At 50.1% G+C, this 22,685-nt stretch overlaps 1 protein-coding gene across 1 annotated transcript; it reads right to left on the bottom strand.

The window, feature by feature from the left end:
- Nucleotides 1-22: 22 nt before the first annotated feature.
- LOC123039748 (disease resistance protein RGA5-like) lies at nucleotides 23-11,243 on the bottom strand. Its single transcript, XM_044462777.1, has 3 exons — nucleotides 11,215-11,243; nucleotides 10,578-11,138; nucleotides 23-1,970 (listed from the first exon to the last, which is right to left on the bottom strand). Exons 1-3 carry the CDS (start codon nucleotides 11,241-11,243, stop codon nucleotides 29-31), a joined length of 2,532 nt encoding a protein of 843 aa, XP_044318712.1. The 3' UTR covers nucleotides 23-28.
- Between the last annotated feature and the right edge of the window lie 11,442 nt (nucleotides 11,244-22,685).

The following is a 22,685-nucleotide window of genomic DNA, read 5'->3' as shown; positions in this document are numbered from 1 at the left end:
GAAACGACTGGAGTACCTCTCCATCATGTCAGTATTCATCGGCACGAAGGGTGGGGCTTTGGGGATGGCTCTCTGCCACACACCTCAGCGCGTCTATGGCTTCAGAATAATCCTCAGGGCTGACTTCATTATTGGAAAGGTCAATTCTGAGTTGCTTGAGCGAAGGAAGGTTTCTTATGCTCAAATCAAACTCAGGACTGAGGATGTCATTCACTCGGAGACCGAAGCGAAGGCGTTGAACCATTGGCATAGCTCCTTTTTGGAACGTAGGGTTCACCAGTATAATTCTATGGAAAAGGCATACTCTCGCCTCCGGGAAGGCACCGGCGCTAAGCTCTAGCTTCTCCACCACTACTTTGATATTGCCTGTGTCAAGGGCGACATAACGGAGAGCCGGCAGCATCCCAAGGTTCTGGATATCTCCGGAGCGCACTTCAATAGCAGTTAGATCAAGGTAGGAGAGTAGAGGTAGCGACGAAGAACAAATCCATGCAGGAATGAGCCGCAATTGATTGTATGAACTAAGCCTGCGTAGGTTTGGAGGCGGCACCAAACCGTGCACTAGGTCACGCCAATTACCATTAGCGAAGATTTCCAGGCGCTCGAGTTTGTGTAGCTTGGCTATGGACCCAATCAAAGCTTTACTAACTTTATCATTTCCCCCAACATCCAATCTAAAGGAGAGCTCTCTTAGCCTGCTCATATGGCCCAGCTCTTTTGCGGTTTCTTCAGAATGAAAGCCCATATCGTGCCCCATCAGCTGTTCAAGGCATGTCAGGTTGCATAACCCTTTTGGTAGTGACATACCTGAATCAAGGATTAGGCACACCAACTGCCTCAGCTGAACGACGCTGGACGATAATTCTTTTGAATTGGTCAATTGCAAGTCTAGTGTCTGCAAAAACTGTAGCTTTCCTATTTCCATAGGGAGCTTGCCAACCTTTGTGCCCCTTAACCCCAGATATCTCAAATGTAACAACTTCTCAACATGCCTAAGGCCAATGCCAGGACTTTTCCGAAGATCACAACCTTCCAGATCCAATACACGTAAAACTTGAAATATAGAGAGAGGGGGGATCTTACTAACAGCAGGACTAAAAGCCGTGAAAGACCTTACTTGTGACATGCTTGTGGTATCCATCTGAGTGGTGGTGAGATCTGTCATGCTCTTCTGGATGGACAATCTGCGGAAGTTCTCTTTCAAAGCTGTGTCTCCCTTGATAACATCCAATACAGTAACAAAGTTTACTTCGCTTGATAATTCACATATGAGATCCAGCATTATGTCATGTACACAACAAGCTTCAACCCTACCATCAACATGCATGTTTATCGGAATGATCATGTTTCTGTTTACTAGCTGGTTGAAGTAGCTATCTCCAAGCTCAAGAAGGCTAGCAGTTTCATCTTCTACTTGGATAAATCCTTCACCAATCCATCTTCTTATCAACCGATCTCTGCTAATTTGATGATCTTCTGGAAAGATACTTAGATATAAAAAGCAAGTCTTCAAATAAGAAGGGAGGTCATAAAAGCTCAATGATAATATCCTCTTCATTTCCTTCACATCATCATCACCTTTTTTAAGTCCATGGCCAATAGAGTTGAGCAAAACATACCATTGATCAATTTGGTTGGTCCTCTCATTATTAGCCAAATAACTAGCCAAACTGATGATGGCTAATGGTACCCCAGCACATTTCTTTAAGATCTCTTTGGATACTTGCTGGAATCTAGGAGGACAAACCTCACTTCCAAATATTCTTCTATAGAAAAGTATTTGGGAGTGATTGTCAGAGAGAGGTTCCATCTTATGAATCATATCATCATTATAAGAGCAGCATATTTTAGAGACATCAAGATGGCGGGTGGTAGTGATTATTATACTTCCACACCCATTTTCCACGAGTGCAAGTCTGATTGTTTGCCATGCTTCTTTATCCCATAAATCATCGATAATTATAAAGTACCTATGCATATGGAAACACAAGAGGTGCATGTTAGCAAAAAAAAACAATTTTCTTTATCAAAAACATGAAAGCATGTCAACCACCTCAGTAATCCATATGAGGTACTATATTGTTATCACTTCAGCAGTGGGTTTGTTTGATTCTTGGATTTTAATGTTTGAAATTTTGATGGTTCAGTGTTTGATGATAAAGGGTTTCCCCCGCTTTATATTATATAAAGCAACCATCTGATACACGCAGCTCGCTGGGGTCACAACACAACCAAATCCAAAAGAAAAAACAAAAGAAAGAAAAGAGAAACAAGCCGACACCGGCAGATCGATGAAGAGAAGAATACTGGCAACCGCTGCACCCACCGGAGAAGTACCATCGCGTCCCCAACATACCGAAGCGTCGCACACCCTACAACACCTTCAAGAAGGAATGCGACGACGCCGCCGTTGTTGCCCGAACAAATGATAGGGTTTCCGCGTTACGCGAAGGGCAGTGGGGAAGGGATATACCCGACGCCCTTCAGGAAGGTTCGGCGGCGCCCGCGGGTGTCATCGCGTCGGTGCCGGGCAAGCCGCTAGGGATTTCTCCCGATCCACAACCACCACCCCAGGCACTTCGTAGTGCACCACCCACTCAGCCGCCCACCAGCCTGTGTCACCACGGTTACCTGACCATCCTCACCGTCTCTCTGGAGCTGCCAACACGAGGCCTGGAGAGGGAAATGAGACAACGGCCATGGGAGAGACCACTAATCAATTGGAGGGAGGGGACAACCTCCACTGCCTGAGCAGAGCTGACCTGACGCGACGACGAGGACTGGCCAGGCCCTGACGGCTCGGCCAGGCCCACCTTGGCCCAGACAGTCCAGATCACCTCGCTGCAACTCGCCGGCCGACGAAGTGACCACCACCCGCAGACCGCCGCCACCTCGCCCCACCACCAGGGAGCGATGCCACCTAGCGCCCAGCCATCGGGCCATCCGAACCCAGATAGGGCTCGAACGTGCCCGGATCTGGGCCGGGTGGGCGCTGGCAGCCACTAGCGCCACCACGCCACCCCACGACCAACAGCCGTGCCGCCGCACTGAGAACCACCGTGGCACACGAGACTGCTGCCGCCGGGCCACACCGCCGTCGGTCGAAAGGCACCGCCGCCACCGCCCGAGCAGGGAGGCCCGTGTGCTAGAAAGGACAATCACGCCGCCGCCAGCACCACACGGGCAAGGCCCGGCGGCACAAGCTGGCGACGGCGGGAAGAGGGAAAGGAGCGCTCGGGGAGGCGACACGGGGGATGAGAGAGAGAGACGGGGGGGGGGGGGGTGGGGTTGGTTTTCCTTAACATGCTCGATGGCTCAGTGTTTGGGAATACTGGTTCAACCCACGCACCAGGTCCACAAATGTAAATGGAGGCATCACGGCCTCACAGAACAGTGTGCACACCACCACATCGAACGCTGCATGCACCTCGATTATAATAGAATTGGACATTGTGCATGAGGGAGACACATTTACTCTCTGTTGAATATATGGTTTGTGCATGTATATTGTATAGCCCGGCCCACCTCCTAGTCATTGTATAGTTGAGGTTGTGGCCCACCTTGTACTCCATATATACATGCACTATGCACCGATCAATATATCGTGAAGCATTGCCAAACTCTCGTTTCCAACATGGTATCATACCTAAGATCCTGACCCTAACCTTTGTGCCGCCGCCGCCGCGATCCCATCGCCGCCGACGCCGCTGCCAAACACCACCGCCGCCACCACCACCCGCCGCCATCACCGCCGCGTTCCCACGCCGCCGCGACCGCCACCCCCGTGTGTGCCGCCGCCCATGCTTCCGCCCCCACCCCGCCACGCCGCCCTACGGCCGCGCCGCCACCCCTCCGCTGCGCCGCCTCCCCGCGTGACGCCGCCACCCCCATCTCCTCATGGCCTCCACCGGCTCCTCCGGCACCACCCGCAGCCGCCGCACCAACCCGTTTGAGGGTCCCGACCCCGTCGTCATCCGCGATCTCAACATCCTCGCTCGGGTTCCCGTCATCCTCGACCATCTCACCTCAACCTACTATGCATGGAAGACGTACTTCTTCCTTGTGTTCCGGGAGTACAACATCCGGGATCACATCGATGGCTCCATGGATTCCTGCTTCATGGAGGACGATGAGGAGTGGATGTTCATCGACGCCACTCTCATTCGTTGGTTCTACACCACCATCTCGAAGGACCTCTTCCACATGGTGGTCTTCGCCGACGATGATGCTCACGCCGTTTGGACCAAGCTCAATGGCCTCTTCACCGACAACGCGCTCCAACGCAAGATTTTCTTGCACGGCGAGTTTTTTGGGTGCCAGCAGCTCGACTCGTCTGTTGACGATTACTGCATGCGTCTCAAGAAGCTTGTTGACGAGCTCCGTAACCTTGGTGTGACGGTCTCCGACGCGCTCCTCCTCAGCACCCTCATCACCGGCCTGAACGACGATTTCAGGAACGCTGCCTCCAACATCCCCCTCATCACCAACCCGACGTTCGCCAAGATCGTTGCATACTTGAAGTTGGAGGAAAGGAGGATGCGGATGTCACGCACCCGGGCCACCCACACTGCCCTTACCGCCGGTACCCGCGCCGGTGCGCCGCCCACCGCCCCGCTGAGGCCCGCCCCGGGCCCCTTCCAGGCGCCGCCGCCGCCCGGGTTCCCATACCCGCAGCCGCAGCCCCCTACCGAGCAGCAGCAACAGCGTCGCGGGGGGTGCCGTGGCCGAGGCGGCCGCAAACAGCAGCAGCAGCAGCCGGCTGCGCCCGGCGGGGCGCCGCGCCAATAGCAGTAGCAGCTCCCACCAGCGCCCTGGAAGGCCGATCAAAACCCCTGGACCGGGGTTGTGCATGCGTACTCCATGCCTGTACCGCGTGCCCCCGCTCCGGGCCTCTTTGGCGCCCGCCCGGCCTCTCATCAGGCGCTTCACGCGGCCCTTAGACGTACCCGCCCGTGCCGCTCTACGGCCCCTCTGCGGCCTATGGGCTGCCTTCGGCTGGTGGGTTCGTGGCGCCACCGCCTCAGCCGGCGCCATCAGCCCCGGCTCTCCCGCCGGCACCTTGGGACTTCGCGCTCCTAGCGGCCCTCCACACCGCCCCCACGCCGCAGCAGTACACTGGCGGTGGCGACTGGTATATGGACACCGGAGCCACGGCTCACATGGCCGCCAACCCCAGTAACCTTCTTGCCGCTCACCCCGTTCACACCGCTGCTCACATTACTATGGGTGACGGCTCTTCCATGCCTATTACTCATGTCGGCCATGCTGCTTTTCCTTCTAACTCAATGCCATTATATCTTTCTAACATACTTGTCTCTCCTGACATCATTAAAAATCTTGTTTCCGTTCGTTCTCTTACACGTGAAAATCCTGTTACCATTGAATTTGACATGTTTGGCTTTTCTGTTAAGGATGCCCGTACCCGGAAGGTGCTCCACCGATGTGACAGCCCCGACGAGCTTTACCCGGTCCACCCATCCACCTCCTCCGTCGCTGCACCCATGGCGCTTTCCGCCGGAGTGGACCTTTGGCATGCTCGTCTCGGTCATCCCAACACCACCACCCTTCGTCATATTCTTTGGAGTTTTTCATTCACGTGTAATAAGATCGACGATCACACTTGTCATGCTTGTCATCTCGGCAAACATGTTCGTCTTCCTTTTAGCACTTCCTCGCATGCCGCATCATACCCGTTTGGGTTAATTCATAGTGATGTTTGGACCTCTCCTATTGCAAGTAACACGGGCTATTTTTATTATCTTGTCATACTTGATGATTTTTCGCACTATGTGTGGACTTTCCCGTTGCGGCGAAAGTCGGACTCTGTTGCTACTCTCACCGCTTTCTACTCCTATGTCTCCACGCAGTTTGGACGTCCCATTCATGCGTTGCAAACAGACAACGGGAAGGAGTTTGATAACCTTGCGATCCGCAACCTTCTCGCCACACACGGCACGATCTTTCGTCTCACTTGCCCGTACACTTCGCAACAAAACGGTGCCACCATGCTTCGCACTCTTAATGACTGCGTCCGCACCCTCCTCTTTCACGCCAACGTGCCACCATGCTTTTGGCCCGACTCGCTCGCCACCGGATCACTCCTCATCAACATCCGTCCTTGTCGCACTCGCGGGAATTTTGCACCTCATCACCTCCTGTTTGGCACGCCACCCTCCTATGTTGAGCTCCGCATTTTTGGTTGCCTGTGCTACCCTAGCATCGCTTCCACTACTCCTCATAAGCTCGCACCTCAGTCCGTGGCCTGCATCTTTCTCGGCTATCCCCCCAACACCAAAGGCTACCGCTGCTATGATCCTATCTCACATCAGGTGATCACTTCATGACATGTTTACTTTGATGAGATGGTTTTTCCGTTTCAGCGGGTACCTTTGGATGTTACGGCTTTGCCCGCTCTCGGGGACGGCCGCTCATGTGCTTCTCTTGGGCCGCCTCCCGGCTTTGAGGGTGCCCCCCGCACCATTGGTCGAGTCTCTCCCCGGTTGACTGCCCTAGGGGCTGCACCTCCCTCGGCGCCCGCGACGCCCTTGGCGTCCCCGGCCCCGACCACGCCGTCGGCCTCACGGTGGCCTCGCCGGCTACCTCACCCGCCGCCTCTCCCGCGGCCTCGGAGGAGGCGGGCTCTTCTTCGTCGTCGCCCGTCTCTACCCCCGGACCCGCTGCCCCACCCGATGACTTGCTCTCGGGCTAGCACCTTCCGCCCGAGCACGCGGTACACCAGCGATGAGTACCTTCTCGCTACTTCCGTCTCTGAGCCGTCCCCTCTCCCATCATTAGCTCGAGCCGCCCTTCGGGATCCTCATTACCTCGCTGCGATGCAGGTAGAGTTCGACGCGCTCCAGCGGAATCGTACCTGGCAGCTCGTCCCTCGGCCGCCCCGTGCCAACATCATCATGGGCAAGTGGGTCTTTCGGCACAAGACTCGTCCGGATGGCACTCTCGAGCGCTATAAAGCTCGCTGGGTGGTTCGGGGCTTTCGGCAGCGCGCGAGCGTGGACTTCACCGACACATTTGCCCTGGTTGTTAAACCGGGCACAATCCGCGCCGTGCTCCAGCTAGCCGTGTCCCGAGCTTGGCATGTGCATCAGTTGGACGTCTCCAACACCTTCTTGCACAGCCACATCGCTGAGCAGGTGTTCTGTGAATAGCCCACCGGATTCGTCGACGCCACGCATCCAGATCATGAGTGCTTGCTCTCCCGTTCTCTTTACGGGTTGAAGTAGGCACCTCGGCCCTGGTACCAGCGCATTGCCGCCTTCCTGCAGACGCTCGGATTTACATCGACTCGCTCCGATGCGTCCCTCTTCATGTATCATCACGAAGTTGACACGGCCTACTTGCTGCTGTACGTCGATGACATCATTCTCACGGCATCCACTATCGCGCTCCTCCAGCGGCTCAATGCTCGTCTTCGCGATGAGTTTGCCCTGAAGGACTTGGGTCCCCTGCATTACTTCCTTGGCATTGAGGTGGTTCGACGGCCAGATGGGTTCTTCCTGCATCAGCAGCGCTACGCCCATGAGCTTCTCGGTCGAGCTGGCATGCTTAACTGCAAACCCTCTCCCACGCCCGTCGACACCAAGGCCAAGGTTTCCGCTTTGGAGGGTTCACCCACATCTTATGCGGCCTTCTACCGCTCCATTCTAGGCACCTTGCAGTACCTGACCCTGACGCGCCCTACTTGCAGTATGCTGTTCTGCAGGTCTGTCTTCACATGCATGCTCCGTGCAACTTTCACTGGACTCTGGTGAAGCGTATCCTCCGATACGTACGCGGAACCTAGTTCCTGGGACTTACACTAACGGCCTCTGACTCCACCGACCTCGTCGCCTACTCTGATGCGGACTGGGCCGGCTGCCCGGACGCACGGCGCTCCACCTCGGGGTACTGTGTCTACCTTGGGCCGTCCCTGATCTCTTGGTCCTCCAAGCGACATCCCACCGTCTCCCGCTCGAGTGCCGAGGCTGAGTATCGAGCAGTGGCTAACGCCGTTGCTGAATGCTCTTGGCTCCGTCAGCTGCTCCAGGAGTTGCTTTGTGATGTTCACAATGCCACGCTCGTCTACTGTGACAACGTCTCCGCCGTCTACCTCTCCGCCAACCCGTTCCACCATCGTCGAACGAAGCATATTGAGCTCGACATACACTTCGTTCGTGAGCATGTGGCTCTTGGGCGCATCCGGGTCCTCCACGTCCCGACGGCGCAACAGTTATCCGATGTCATGACGAAAGGACTGCATACTTCTGTCTTCGAGGAGTTCAGGTCCAGTCTTTGCGTCCCTGGCGATGCTTCGGCTGCGCGGGGGGGGGGGGGGTGTTGATTATATGGTTTGTGCATGTATATTGTATAGCCCGGCCCACCTCCTTGTCATTGTATAGTTGAGGTTGTGGCCTGCCTTGTACTCCATATATACGTGCGCTATGCACCGATCAATATATCATGAAGCATTGCCAAACTCTCGTTTTTGAGAAAAATGGTTTCCCCCCGCTTTGTATTCCAAAGCAACCATCCGAAACATTCAACGATAGGTGCTGGGGCGGAAGCGGCACAAGCACGCCCAAAAGAAAAGAAAAAGAATCTCGTTTCCAGCACTCTCATCACAAATATGTAGGCCAATAAAAGCCAATAATATATTAAAAGTTGACAAAGAAACAAACCAGCTTGAACAAAAACTAGCAAATATACTTATACGCACAACTTCCGGGTATGTGATTACAGAATGTTTATCTTTGAAATCGATAGAGTTTAATTATGCCCATGAAAACAAATATGTCGAGTAATATGATAAAAGACGAATGACATGTCCTACTGATGTTATAATATAGACTTAAAAAGGATAATTATTCAGAAACAAACACTTAGACATCGTAAAGTCAAAATATATACCTAACTAAACCGACATTTTTTTCTTATTGAGTTAGGTCACGTTAGAGCTGTGGGGTCAATTAGGTTTTTGTCTGCTGATTGAAACCCAGCTATGAGTACTCCTCTGAACCCATAGGTCACAGCAGCTGATCCCACTCTCATTCACACATACGGTGAATATTTTGGGCCATCTAGCAGGAAAACCATTCCAGCTCACGTGCTCTCTCTCTCTCTCTCTCTCTCCAAACCATCGAATCTTCAATCTCTCTTCCCGTGCAAGGCTCAGTCCCCCTTTTTATTCCCCAAATATTTAATCTACCTCAAGCTAAGAAGATTAGGAGACAGTACTTCGAGGAGCCGAGTTAGGCGGCTGTTGATTGCGTTGTCGGAGCCGTGGACATGGAGGCTACAACGAGCTTGGAGGAGAGGATCCAGAGCTCGCACTGCCTGCCGAGTCTGCTTCGCTGGCCCATCGCCCGTCCTACTGCCGCCAAAGCAGCCGGCCTATGTGTCTAGTGTAGCAAACACTGTGGCAAGAGGAACGGAAAGGAGGTCTTCGTGAGTATTGTAAAGCTTTGACCCCACAGAGTTTTTTTGCCTGGCGCCGCCGTTGCTGAGAAGAGTTTATGATGAGGGGTGTGTGTGGCAATCAGCTGGGCTGTTTAAGGGTGCTATGTCAGCCCTCTTGCAGAGGTTGTTTAGGTGGGCATACCAGGAGTAGTTGCGTCTCCTCTGGTAAACCGTGGACTGTGGATGGGTCTTCTTTGCCCACTTCTCCTATGAATATATGATACACATGCTTAAGTGTATTCTAGAAAAAAAGATGAAATTGAGCATGACACAGAGTCCCACTGGTGGCAAGAGGTCAAGGTAGGTACAGTGAGAAAAATAGAAGTATGCGTGGGAACACACACAGATATATATATATATATATATATATATATATATATATATATATATATATATATATATATATATATATATATATACACAATTGGAAATGCATGAAAAATAAGGTGAGATGATTTTAAGAGATGAAGTCTTTTTCCTTATCAAATGAAAATAAAAAAAATATATTTTATATCTATATAAGATATAACTGTTCTCGGAGAAAAGGAAATGAGACAAGCGACCATATGTTGTATGGTTTAGGGAAAGGAAAGGTAAAATATATAATTATTACAATTCTGAAAGTAAGGAGACTATATGCTGTGCACTTCAAAAAAGAGAACATGTCAGTTATTTAGAGCAATCAAGGATCAAGTCGAGCATGACAATGGGCCCTACTTTGCGGCTGCAGGTGCAAGAGGCCAAGTTAGGTATATTAAGAAAAATAGAAGTAGGCCTGGGAACATGTGAATGCACAATCAGAGAAGCATGGAAAATAAGGTGAGATGATTTCCAAGGTGTTGTCGTTTTCCCTTATCTAATAATGAGGTAAAACATGTACAGAAATTTAATATTAAATAGAAAGATACATATATGCATCACCCACTAGCTAGTTATCCTTTTCTTTTGACCAAAATTATAATCGTCGTTTCCGGCAGGATTGACGCTATGGATGCTTCTTAGATGTACAACTAGGCCATAAGAAGTCTTAATGTATTATATACTGGAGATGTATACGTGCCATTAGCGTGGATGGCATCTGCAGCAATATAAATGACATGGTTGGTTGGATCGGTGAGGCGTACCTTTTCTTGCTAAGCAGTTCACGGGCTAGGATGATGAGCTGCTCTACATCCAAGTTTGCTGCATTCATACTAGCGTGTTTTTCCTTGTCAAGTTTGAAGAGAAGATTGCTTAATACTTTCTTCATGTCTGGATTCCGAGACACGGACACAAAAGCTTTGTAACCAAATTTTGTTGGAAGGGAATCATATACTTCTCTGGCAAGTGTGGTCTTGCCCAGTCCTCCAAATCCCACAACTGAGAGTATCTTGAGATGCGCCTTGGACACAGGGTCACCGTCACTGATCTTCTTGATAATATCGTCCCTTGCTTTCTCTAGGCCAATGATATTCTTCTTCTCTCCATAGAAAACCTCCCAGAAAGGATCAGTGGTGGTCACTTTTGCTGCAGGTAGATTAGCAAGCCTATGCCTATACCTTTCATGTCGTTCGGCCACATCTTGCAATTGCTTGTGGATCTCTTCGACTGCTGTGGAAATCTCACGACGAGCCTTGCCCTTTTTAAACACGTTTACCATCTTGGCCATTAGCTTCTTGAAGTTGGACTGATCAGCATTGGGGTCACTGCCCTCAACACGCACCAGGAGAGAGTCAACAGAAGTGGAAAAAACAGTGGAAAGGAGTTTTACCCGGCGCTCACCTGGCCTGGCCCAGCACGGCCCAGCCCATTGGCCTGTGCCAGTCGTCGTTGTCCTCTCGCCAGTCGGACAGGGCGCGTGCCCGACGCGCGCGTGCGCTCCGCGCGCCACGCGAGCTCCCTGCCTGCCTGCGTCCCCGTCGCCCTGGATGCCTCCGCGCACGCCACGCAGCCTCCCCGACCGCCCCTCACTTTCTCCCGAGCTCTCTCCCTCCTCTGCTCTCTCTCCCTCTCATGGCCGAGCGCAGCCGTCGCCACCGACGCTGTTCACCGCGGCCACAGCCACCGCCCCGCCTCGCCGACGCCTCAGGAAGCTCCGCCTCGCCTCCCTCTTCATCCTCACCCAGACGAAAGGCGCTGGAAGCCCCTGGATGCCGCTAGCTCCGCCGTTCCCCTCCTCGGCCACCGAGGACCGCCGCCGTCGATTTGCCGCCGTCTCCGCCTCCCCGAGCTCGCTGAGACCAACTCCGACCCCGCTGTGAGCTCCTCTTCCTCCTCCCCCTTTCCGTTCTCGCTCTCGAGCACCACCGCAACAGCACCAAGCTCGGCCGCACCCACCGCCGCCACCGCACGTCGCCGTCGTGGCCACAGCCACGTTGGCTCGACTCCGAGCACCCCACCGTCCTCACCGCACCCGCAGGAGCCCAAAACCCCACTCCACGCACCTCGCCGTGCCCCCTAGCGCCGTGTTCGACCTCGGCCGAACCCTGGCGACCGCCAAGGTCGTCGCCGGCGACGTTTCCGGCCACCCCAGGCCCGGCCACCACCACCACTAGATGCGCGGGAGCAAGGGCTCTCCAACGAGCCCAAGCACGGCCTCGCCCGTGCCCTGTAGCGTGTTTCCGACGGCCGCCACCGTCTCGGGCCTCGCCGGCGACTCGACGCCGGCGGGATTGACCCTGTTGACCAGGGGTTTGACCCCCCAGAGTCACTGACGTGCGGGCCCGTCTCTGTTAACCTCTAGTCAAATTTAGATTAGTGCTAATTAACCCTGGCAGTTAGCTTAGTCACTAACCAGTGGGTCCAGGCCCTAATTAACCTAGGTTAGTGCTGACGTAACACTAACTAACCCTGTTAGTTAGCTGTTACACCGACATGTGGGCCCCAGCCGTCAGGTTTGACCTGGACTGGCGCCTTTGACCTGATGACGTCACCCCGACGTCATGCTGATGCAGTAAATGATTTTCTGTATTTATTTTTATACAGGAAATTCCAGGAAATTGTATAAACTTCTAAAATTCATATAAAATCAACCATAGCTCCAAATCAAACAAATTATATATGAAAAATTATCAGAAAAATTCAAGGAATCCATCTGTACCATTTTCATGCATGTTTGAACAATGTTTGTCCTCTATTTTGGACAAAACAAATAAAGGGCATTTAAATAATCATATATGGAGTTTGAATTTGGATCATGTATTCAAACCAACTTCATTTAAATCATAGCTAGGTGCATTAGCTCAAATCACAGCATATTGCCATGTCATGATCATGCATCATATTGTAGCATTGCATTGATTGTGTTCTTTCTCAGTTGCCGGTGTTTGTCCCCTCTCGATAGACGTGGTTCCGACGACGAGTTCGATGACACCGATGAAGAACTATATTATCTTCAGAAGTGCCAGGCAAGCAAAACCCCCTTGTTCATTCCGATACAATCCCACTCTCTCGCTCCTGCTCTCTTTTACTGCATTAGGACAACAACGATTCAACTGTTACCTGCTGCGGTAGTTGAACCCCTTTATCCTCTGCATGACCTGTCATTGCCACAGTAAATAGATGAAACCCACTAGCATGAGTAGGAGTTGTTTGAGCCCTGATGTGCCTACTCATTCATGCTTGTTTGTCATGCCTGCTATTGCTTAGAGTTGAGTCAGGTCTGATTCATCGGGAATGAATCGGAGGTGTGTATACATGTCCTACTGTTGAGAGCTAAGTGTGTGAACACGATTTGGTAAAGGTAGCGGTGAGAGGCCATGTAGGAGTACATGGTGGGTTGTCTCATTGCAGCCGTCCTCAGGAACTGAGTTCTGTGTTTGTGATCCATGAACAGCTACTACCACTCATTGGGATCCTTAATTGACCCTCTCGGCTTCTTATTCACGCTTGTTCTCTGTCCAGGAGTTGCAACTAGTTTCTGGTGTTTGTAGGTAGTGCTAGTAGTCTACCAAGTGGCACCCGGTACAGGTGGGCTTGGGACAGACTAGGCACAGTGGCCTGGTGTACCAAGTGGCACCCGGATGGTGGGCTTGGGAACCCTGCACACATCGTTTGGGGCCGTGAGCGACACCCCGGCCGGATCTCCTTGCGGATGGAACCCGAATAGGCGATAAACCTGGACGAGAGACTTGAGTGTTTAGATAGGCCGTGGCCGACTCCCTCGCCCGGCTTCCGCTTGAAGGTTGCCGAGGTACATGACGTGTACAGGGCGATAAGTGGCGAGAGTGTGTGTGAAGAAGTACACCCCTGCAGGGTTATCATTATCTATTCGAATAGCCGGATTCCTCGGATATGGAAACTTGGACCCCTTGTACAGTTCATAGACAAGTGAAAGTGGATACTCTAAAATACGCAAGATAAGCGTGAGTGCTATGGATGGCGTTCTCGTAGGGAGACGGGAGCGGATCCATAGTGGCGTATTGATATGGTGAATATGTGGACTCGTGTGCGCCACCTCAAAAGAGTTACTTGCAGTCGTAGTTTAGGATAGCCACTGAGTCAAAGCTGGCTTGCTGCTGTTAAACTCCACCATCCCCTTTGTTGATAATGATGCATATGTAGTTAGTTCTGATGTAAGTCTTGCTGGGTACATTTGTACTCACGTTTGCCTATTTTATGTTTTTGCAGAGAGACCTCGGTCTCGCTAGTAGTTCCGCGTGGACTTCGACGTTTAGCTTGTTACCTCAGCTACGATCTTGTGCCCTCGGCAGGATCTGGTAGATAGTCAGGCTTCATAGCCTTTTTCATTTGTAGATGTCTGTACTCAGACATGTTGAGCTTCCGCTTGTGCTTTGATTTGTATGCTCTGAATGTTGGGTCATGAGACCTATGTTTGTAATATCTCGCTCCTCGGAGCCTAATGAATAAATACTTGAGTCGTAGAGTCATGTTGTGATGCCATGTTGTATTTGCACATATCGAGCATATTGTGTGTATGTTACTGAAATGCTTGGTATGTGTGGGATCTGACTATCTAGTTGTTTATCTTTAGTAGCCTCTCTTACCGGGAAATGTCTCCTAGTGTTTCCACCGAGCCATGGTAGCTTGCTACTGCTCCGGAATCACTTAGGCTGGCCGGCATGTGTCCTTCTTCGTTCCTATGTCTGTCCCTCCGGGGAAATGTCACGCGTTGAGTACCGGAGTCCTGCTAGCCCAGTGCTACAGCCCGGAACTTACTCGCTGATGACCGACACGTTCGATGCTGGGTCATGGATGCCTGTCCCTGTAAGTCTGTGCCACTTTGGGTTTATAACTAGCCATGTCAGCCCGGGCTCCTTTTCATATGGATGCTAGCGACACTATCATATACGTGTGCCAAAAGGCGCAATCGGTCCCGGGCAAAGGTAAGGCGACACCCGTGGGAATACCGTGCGTGAGGCCGCAAAGTGATATGAGGTGTTACAGGCTAGATCGATGTGACACTGAGTCGGGGTCCTGACAGCTTTGGTATCAGAGCTTGACTGCCTGTAGGATTACCAAGCCAAACTGGTCGAAGTTGAGTCTAGAAATGCTTTAGTTATATGTAAGGGAATTGATTGTGGGATGGAACGTAAGGCTCTTTTTACTCCTTATACCTCATGGCCTTCTGATCTGAGTCAACCTCTTCTCTTCTACGGGGATTAAGAACTAGGCTTCTCTTCTTTCTATCAGGATCACGTGTTACTAATCCGTAGACTTATAGGATTGTTGGTTTCAAGCCTCAGTTAAGTTACTACTACTTCCGTATGTTAATTGTTGATCTTGAAACCTTGATATTGTGCTTCTGAGTGGCGATGCCACCATTTTTGTAGCATGTCTAAAATCATTTTGAGCATTTATAGCCGTTATGCTGTCCGAGTCACCCCAGGTTTCTAAACAGTCTGATGCACTTGCAAATCCTTTCCCTCTGGTTTTGATGTTCCTTTGGGCCAGGTTAATCACACTAAATGCTGAGTTGAGGTATTCTATTGCCTCGACATATATGTTGGAATTATTATTATGACCCTAGGTGTCTTAGGGGATCATCTAGTAATCTAGCCATGATTTGTGTCCCAGTGTGATGATTCTGGCCTTTATTCTCGAAAGCATCCCGTGATGCCATTTAGTTAGTAGGTATTCTACTCGTGGGTTTCGAACCCAAGACTCACCCTACTTATCTCATGTTGATAGTCTTTGCTCGTTCCTTTGGGATATTAGTAACCTTTGCATTATTCCTCGTGGTCCGTGGTATTTTCTTCTTCAAAATACTATGAACCGCTTATGGCAGAAGTTTTTTGGATCAAAAGATCACAACAGGAGTGCTCGTGATGAGTTCTCCACTTTATATTGTGACTCTGCCAGTTCTACCTTTCCGCATGGATTATCCGGAAGAAATTTGTTGAATTTGGTTCGACATACTAATCTATGCATCCACAACTCAGAAAATCATATGTTCCTTTGAGTTGTCCCCCTTTAGTTGTATCCTGACCTTCGTCTATCAATTGATAGTCAAGAGTATGCGTGCATTCGTTTATCGATGCCTATCACTCTTGTGGTCCGTCAGGCCATTCTATTCCAGAATGACTAGGAGAAACAAATTCCAGAACCTCATCCATATCTAGGATTGGGTCAAAGCAATTGTAATTCGCAGATCAAATTGCTAATCTAGCTTCTGCTCTGTTCTACCTTGGAGTATTACCATCTTGACATTAAGAATATCATGAGAATTGCACTACCTCTTATGAATTCTTGACGTAGTAATACTTCTCGCTATCGTTATTCATTCCTCGGTCCCCGTGTTTTTGCAACCGGAATACCGGCAAGTGAATCGTAATGTGTGAAATCTATACTCCTAGCAACTCCGTTGCTTGGTAGTTGAAGGACAATAATTTCATCCTTAGCATGTTGATTCTTGAATCATCATCCTAAGATAGATCGTGCTACCTAGTCCTTACTTACGGTGCACTCTTCGATCAGTGAGTTTGGATTGTGCCAATCCCTCACTCTTGTGATCATATCGTCTTGCCCTGAAAAGCAAGATTGTTCTCGAGCTTAGTAACATATCGGTGGTTCGTGATTTTCCGAATATCTTCTCGGAGGTATCACCAGGTTGTCACCTGACCGCTATGTTGAGTTCGTGATCAAGTTGGTTTTTCTTAAACCACCCCTTCTCCAAGAATCTGTGTTGGATATCCCTGAGCTAGTTGGTTGAGCTAGACAACAACTTGGAGAGTTGGAAGATAAAAGCTTGTCTGACTTAGTTCATCTTAAGGGATATCTTGTATGTGTTGTAGAAAGATGATTTCTTCATCGATTGGTCCTCGTGATCAGTTGTTAGAGCTATTGTCTTGCCAAAAACTTTGATTTGAGTGTGGGCTATTCTCAAATCAAATCAGAACCAACGATGTTCGTAATGTTGTCTTACTCGTGGATTTTCCTCGAGCATACACCATTATATCTTTTGGGTCTGACCAATGCTATCACTTGTTCTCATAATCATGGAATTCAATCTTCATGGAAAACCAGGATGAATTGTTGTTAAGCCCATCGACAACATCCTTGTCTTCTCCATAGTTTTGTTGAACATTAAGCTAGTGTTGGAAACTTTTTAAAGCATTTGTTCATGCTAGCTCATGAAGCATATGTTCGGATGTAAGAAGTGACTTCCTCTAGTTCATGTACATTTGATGCAAGTTGCCGCCGTGAATTCGAGAAAGTCAATGTTGCTTCCTTTGGAATCATCCCAAATCAGTCATGCATACGTACGAAGTATTCTATGGTTTGGTAGATTAATTACCTCCACTCCATATGTGTTCCTAGCACACCAAGCCACTGATTGATTTGTTCAAGGAGAAGAAGTTCCTTCGTAGGCTCGAGACTTACGCCAGGACTTCGATATCCTCGATGATGGTTTCCCTCCTGAACTCGCTAGTGTTTTATTATAAGACTACTATGTGATCATGCTTGTCTTGGACAGCGTGTTCACAGGTTTGTAGCAGAACCAGCTCATGTTTTGGAGCTTGCTACCGTAGTTCATTTCCCGAGAATCTCGCGACGTCATCTCGTCGGTTTGTGTTGCAAACTTCCATTTCACTTTCTAGACTCGATGAGTCTAGATTAGTCCGACACCAACCAGATCTGAATCTCAGGCAGATATGATGGTTGGAACGTTTCCCAAGATTTATAATATGGGTCTCTCTGTAACCCGGTAAAATGGATGTCGTGGTCAACCCACCCAACCGGAAGACCTGTTATTGTAGTATCTTGATTAAAGAAGTTGGCCACCTCTCCATAAGGACTTCGTAGGAATTATTCCCTATTTGTGTGCCTTATGATTTCTGTGCTCCCGACGTCCGACCTGTTACTTGATGTTCTAGATATCAAACCATATCTATGAATGGGTTATGCTAGCACATCAAGGAGAACATTAGAAGCGGAGTGCTAAATGCCTCTCGGTCAATCATCCAGATTTTGTTCCCTTGGCCCCGCCAAGGTGAAATCTGAGAAGGTGTTATCTTCCTTTGTATTTGCATCGTCCATCACAATTCATCATGGTAGTATGTTGTGTTGTCAGCACCCTTGACATGGATGTTGGTAAAACCTTGATGAATATGGAAATGCTCAAGTTCTTGAGAGCACGCACAAGCACTATGTATTATCACCGGCACTAACTGGAATTGTTCCCAGTCTTCTCGGTTATGCTATAACCACTCCAATAGTGGAATCACTCTCTACTATTGAGCTTATCCCCAGTTACTAAAATCACCCTTTGTGTTGTCTTCAACAAGGTAATCCACATCATCCAACCTGGCCCGAGGATGTCATTCTTTCGGACTCCTTCAAATAATTGATTGTGTATTACCTTAGGCTGGTATAAAGAGTTTCAATGATCTCTAAATCAAATATAATTCTTTTTGCCACTTAAGGGGATATATCTTCGAGTCACCTTCCCTAAGGTGCATCATTATGGTGTCATGTCAAAATAACTCCTCGCTACGTTGACAACCGTTCACCACCCTCTTAGGTGTGGAATTGTTGTCTACCTAGTGAACCTTCGTCATCTGTTCCACTCCATTCCTCTAGACGTATGCTTTGTATCTCAGCTTGAGAGATGTTTTTTGACTCGTCTCGCGAGCTGATCCTAAGTTGTTTGATCTTCGAGAAGATCGATCCTTCTAGAGTTTTCTTTCTCCTCTTGTTGTCATGTCGATTAGAGTTCTTAGAGCAAGACATCAAGATAATGATGGTGAGCGAATCAACGTTCATTTGAAGTGCACCCTGGATCGTGAAGGTTGTGTTCGTTTGCGTTCCCCCCCCCCTTCGCCTTACCCTACGCTTGAATCTCGGGACGAGATTCTTGTTTAGTGGGGGTGAGTTGTCACATCCCTAGTTCTGACAATGCCTAGTGCATGCATTAGAGTGTTGCATCATGTTTAAATTTCATTTAAACCTGAAATGGGAATGACAGAACTCCCAACCCCCTCTGAATCAACTAGGGTTTACTAAAAATATTTTCAATGAACCTGAAATGCCCTTCTAAAATGTCCATCATTTTTGTCTTGGTTCAGAACCTCTGCCAAAAGTGATGCACAATTTCCTAGGTCATCCCAAGGTCTTTGAATTAAATCATAATTATTTGAATTTGGGCATTTAAAATTATATAAAATATTTTAAATGCTCAAAAATCTCCAAACTAAAATGTTTCATGTTGGAAATAATCCAACTATGGACCAGGAGTAGTTTGGTGAATTTTAGAACCTTTTAGGTATTTTTAATAATTCAACAAAGTTGCAGAAAAATAGAAAAGGAAAATAACAGAAACAGAAAATAACAGGAAAGACTTACCTGGCGCCCGCTAATCGGCCCACCTGCCGGCCCAGCCCAGCGCCGCGCCAGCGAGCTGCTTGCCGGCCAGGCAGGCAGGCAGGTGCTCGACGGCGAGCACCGCATGGGTGCCACGCACCTGCTCGCCGCCTCGCTGCTTCTCTCGCCCGGCTAACGCCGTGAATCACTCCCCCTCTCTCCCCGGAACCCCCCGGACGCCTCCTCTCCTCTCCAGCTCCTTCCCCTCGCGCTCCCCAGCCATGGCCGACGCCACCGCCGCCGTGCCCACGTCGTAGCCGTGCTCCCCGTCGTCCGTGCGTCTTCTCGTCGTGTCCAGGAGCTCCGTCGCCGTCCACTTCGTCGAGCTACCCGAGCCCCGTGTGCTCGCGAGGCCCGAGTCCACCGCACCGACCTCGCCGAGTTCGCCGTCGCCGGAGATCCCCTTCAACGCTGCCGCCGCCTCAGCTCGTCCCCGACCCCGCCGGTGGCCTCTACGAGTGCCCAGTGAGCCTAGCTACCCCTCCTACCCTTCCTCCCTTGCCCCCGAGCCGTGTAGCCACCGCACGAAGATCGACCGCACGCGCCGCCGCGGACCACGTCGCCGACGTGCCTCCGGCTAACCACCGGCCACCTCACCTTGTCCAACGCATTCAGCACGCCGCGCTGAGGCTAACCGTGCACTCCTCGCACCTCACCGCACACCCCAGCCCGAGTTCGCTCTCACCCGAACTCCGGTGGCCGCCAAAGCCGCCGCCGGCGCCAACTCCGGCCACCCCGACCCCAACGGACTCCACCAAGAGCCGCGGCTCGTCCTCAGCTCCACTCCGATGCCCTCCGCGGCTCGTTTGGTTGCCGGAACGGCCAAAATCACTTCCGCCGCCGCGTCGGGCTCGCCGGCGGCTAAACGCCGGTGCAGCCGTGTCGACTTTGACCACGGGTGGGCCCCGGTTGACTCTGTTGAGTCAATGACAGGTGGGGCCCCCTTCTGCTAATTACCCAGATCAGTTTAAACTAAATTAAATTAGTTAATTAGCCACTGACACGCGGGACCCACAGGTCAGTTTGACCTGGACCAGCCCGTTGACCTGATGACGTCACTATGAGGTCATGCTGACGCAGTAATCCTTTTCTGGAATTAAAATAAATCCAGAATGGTTTATAAATTTCAGAATTTAGTTCAAACTTCCAAAATTCATATAAATTCAACCGTAGCTCCAAATCAAACAAGTTATATATGAAAAATGATCAGAAAAATCCAATCTATCCATCTGCACTGGTTTCATGCATGTTAGAGCAACTTAACCCTGCTGTTTAGATGAAACAAGTTAATGCACCTTTATGACTTCATATAATGGGTTTGCATTTGAATCTTTGGTTCGAATGGATTCATTTCAATCTGTTCTAGCTTGCATTAGCCAAAACACATGCATATTGCCATGTCATAGCATGCATCATATTGTGCATTGCATTGATCGTGTTTCTTCTCTGTTTGCCGGTATTGTTCCCCCTCGGTAGACGTTGTACGGACGTTGTGATCGTTGACACTGATGAAGACTCAATGCTATCTTCAGAAGTGCCAGGCAAGCAAAACCTCCTTGTTCATTCCGATACAATCCCACTCTCTCGCTCCTGCTCTCTTTTACTGCATTAGGACAACAACGATTCAACTGTTACTTGCTGCGGTAGCTGAACCCCTTTATCCTTTGCATGACCTGTCATTCCACAGTAAATAGATGAAACCCACTAGCATGAGTAGGAGTTGTTTGAGCCCTGTTGTGCCTACTCATACATGCTTGTTTGTCATGCCTGCTACTGCTTAGAGTTGAGTCGGGTCTGATTCTTCGAGGACGAATCAGAGGTGTGTGAACATGTCCTACTGTGTGTGAGCTAAGTGTGTGAACATGATTTGGTAAAGGTAGCGGTGAGAGGCCATGTAGGAGTACATGGTGGGTTGTCTCATTGCAGCCGTCCTCAGGAACTGAGTTCTGTGTTTGTGATCCATGATTCAGCTACTACCACGCATTGGGCCCGAAACCAATGGACCCTCTCGGCTTCTTAATCATCCTTGTCCTCTGTCCAGGAGTTGCAAGTAGTTTCTGGTGTTTGTAGTATGCTGGAGGCCGTGCGCAGCGCTGACCGTAGGGGTGGGCTGTGATGCGGTAGGCACGTGGCCGGGTAAACCGGGCGCCCGTTTGGTGTCACGGAACCCTGTTCACATCGTTTGGGGCTGTGAGCGAAACTTCGGCCGGAACTCCTCATAGATGGAACCCAAATAGGCGATAAACCTGGACTAGGGACTTGAGTGTTTAGGTAGGTCGTGGCCGACACCCACGTTGGGCTTCCGCTTGAAGGTTGCCGAGTACATGTTGTGTAAACGGCGGTAAGTGGTGAGAGCGTGTGTGAAGAAGTACACCCCTGCAGGGTTAACATCATCTATTCGAATAGCCGTGTCCGCGGTAAAGGACTTCTGGGTTGCCTATAACAGTTCATAGACAAGTGAAAGTGGATACTCTAAAATACGCAAGATAAGCGTGAGTGCTATGGATGGCGTTCTCGTAGGGAGACGGGTGCGGATCCATAGTGGAGTATTGATATGGTGAATATGTGGACTCGTGTGCGCCACCTCAAAAGAGTTACTTGCAGACGTAGTTCAGGATAGCCACCGAGTCAAAGCTGGCTTGCTGCTGTTAAACTCCACCATCCCCTTTGTTGATAATGATGCATATGTAGTTAGTTCTGATGTAAGTCTTGCTGGGTACATTTGTACTCACGTTTGCCTATTTTATGTTTTTGCAGAGAGACTTCAGTCTCACTAGTAGTTCCACGTGGACTTCGACGTTTAGCTTGATACCTCAGCTACGATCTTGTGCCCTCGGCAGGATCTGGTAGATAGTCAGGCTTCTAAGCCTTTTTCATTTGTAGATGTCTGTACTCAGACATGTTAGCTTCCGCTTGTGCTTTGACTTGTATGCTCTGAATGTTGGGTTGTGAGACCCCTGTTTGTAATATCTCGCTCCACGGAGCCTACTGAATAAATACTTGAGTCGTAGAGTCATGTTGTGATGCCATGTTGTGTTTGCACATATCGAGCATATTGTGTGTATGTTATTGAAATGCTTGGTATGTGTGGGATCTGACTATCTAGTTGTTTATCTTTAGTAGCCTCTCTTACCGGGAAATGTCTCCTAGTGTTTCCACTGAGCCATGGTAGCTTGCTACTGCTCCGGAACGCTTAGGCTGGCCGGCATGTGTCCTTCTTCGTTCCTGTGTCTGTCCCTTCGGGGAAATGTCACGCGTTGAGTACCGGAGTCCTGTTAGCCCGCTACAGCCCGGTTTACCGGAGTCCTGCTAGCCCAGTGCTACAGCCCGGAACTTACTCGCTGATGACCGACACGTTCGATGCTGGGTCATGGATGCCTGTCCCTGTAAGTTTGTGCCACTTTGGGTTTACGACTAGCCATGTCAGCCCG

The sequence above is a fragment of the Triticum aestivum genome, chromosome 2B (assembly GCF_018294505.1).
Source record: "Triticum aestivum cultivar Chinese Spring chromosome 2B, IWGSC CS RefSeq v2.1, whole genome shotgun sequence".
NCBI classification, from domain to species: Eukaryota; Viridiplantae; Streptophyta; class Magnoliopsida; order Poales; family Poaceae; genus Triticum; species Triticum aestivum.
The sequence above is the reverse complement of the archived record's forward strand: the minus strand, read 5'-3'. Positions and strand labels throughout refer to the sequence as shown.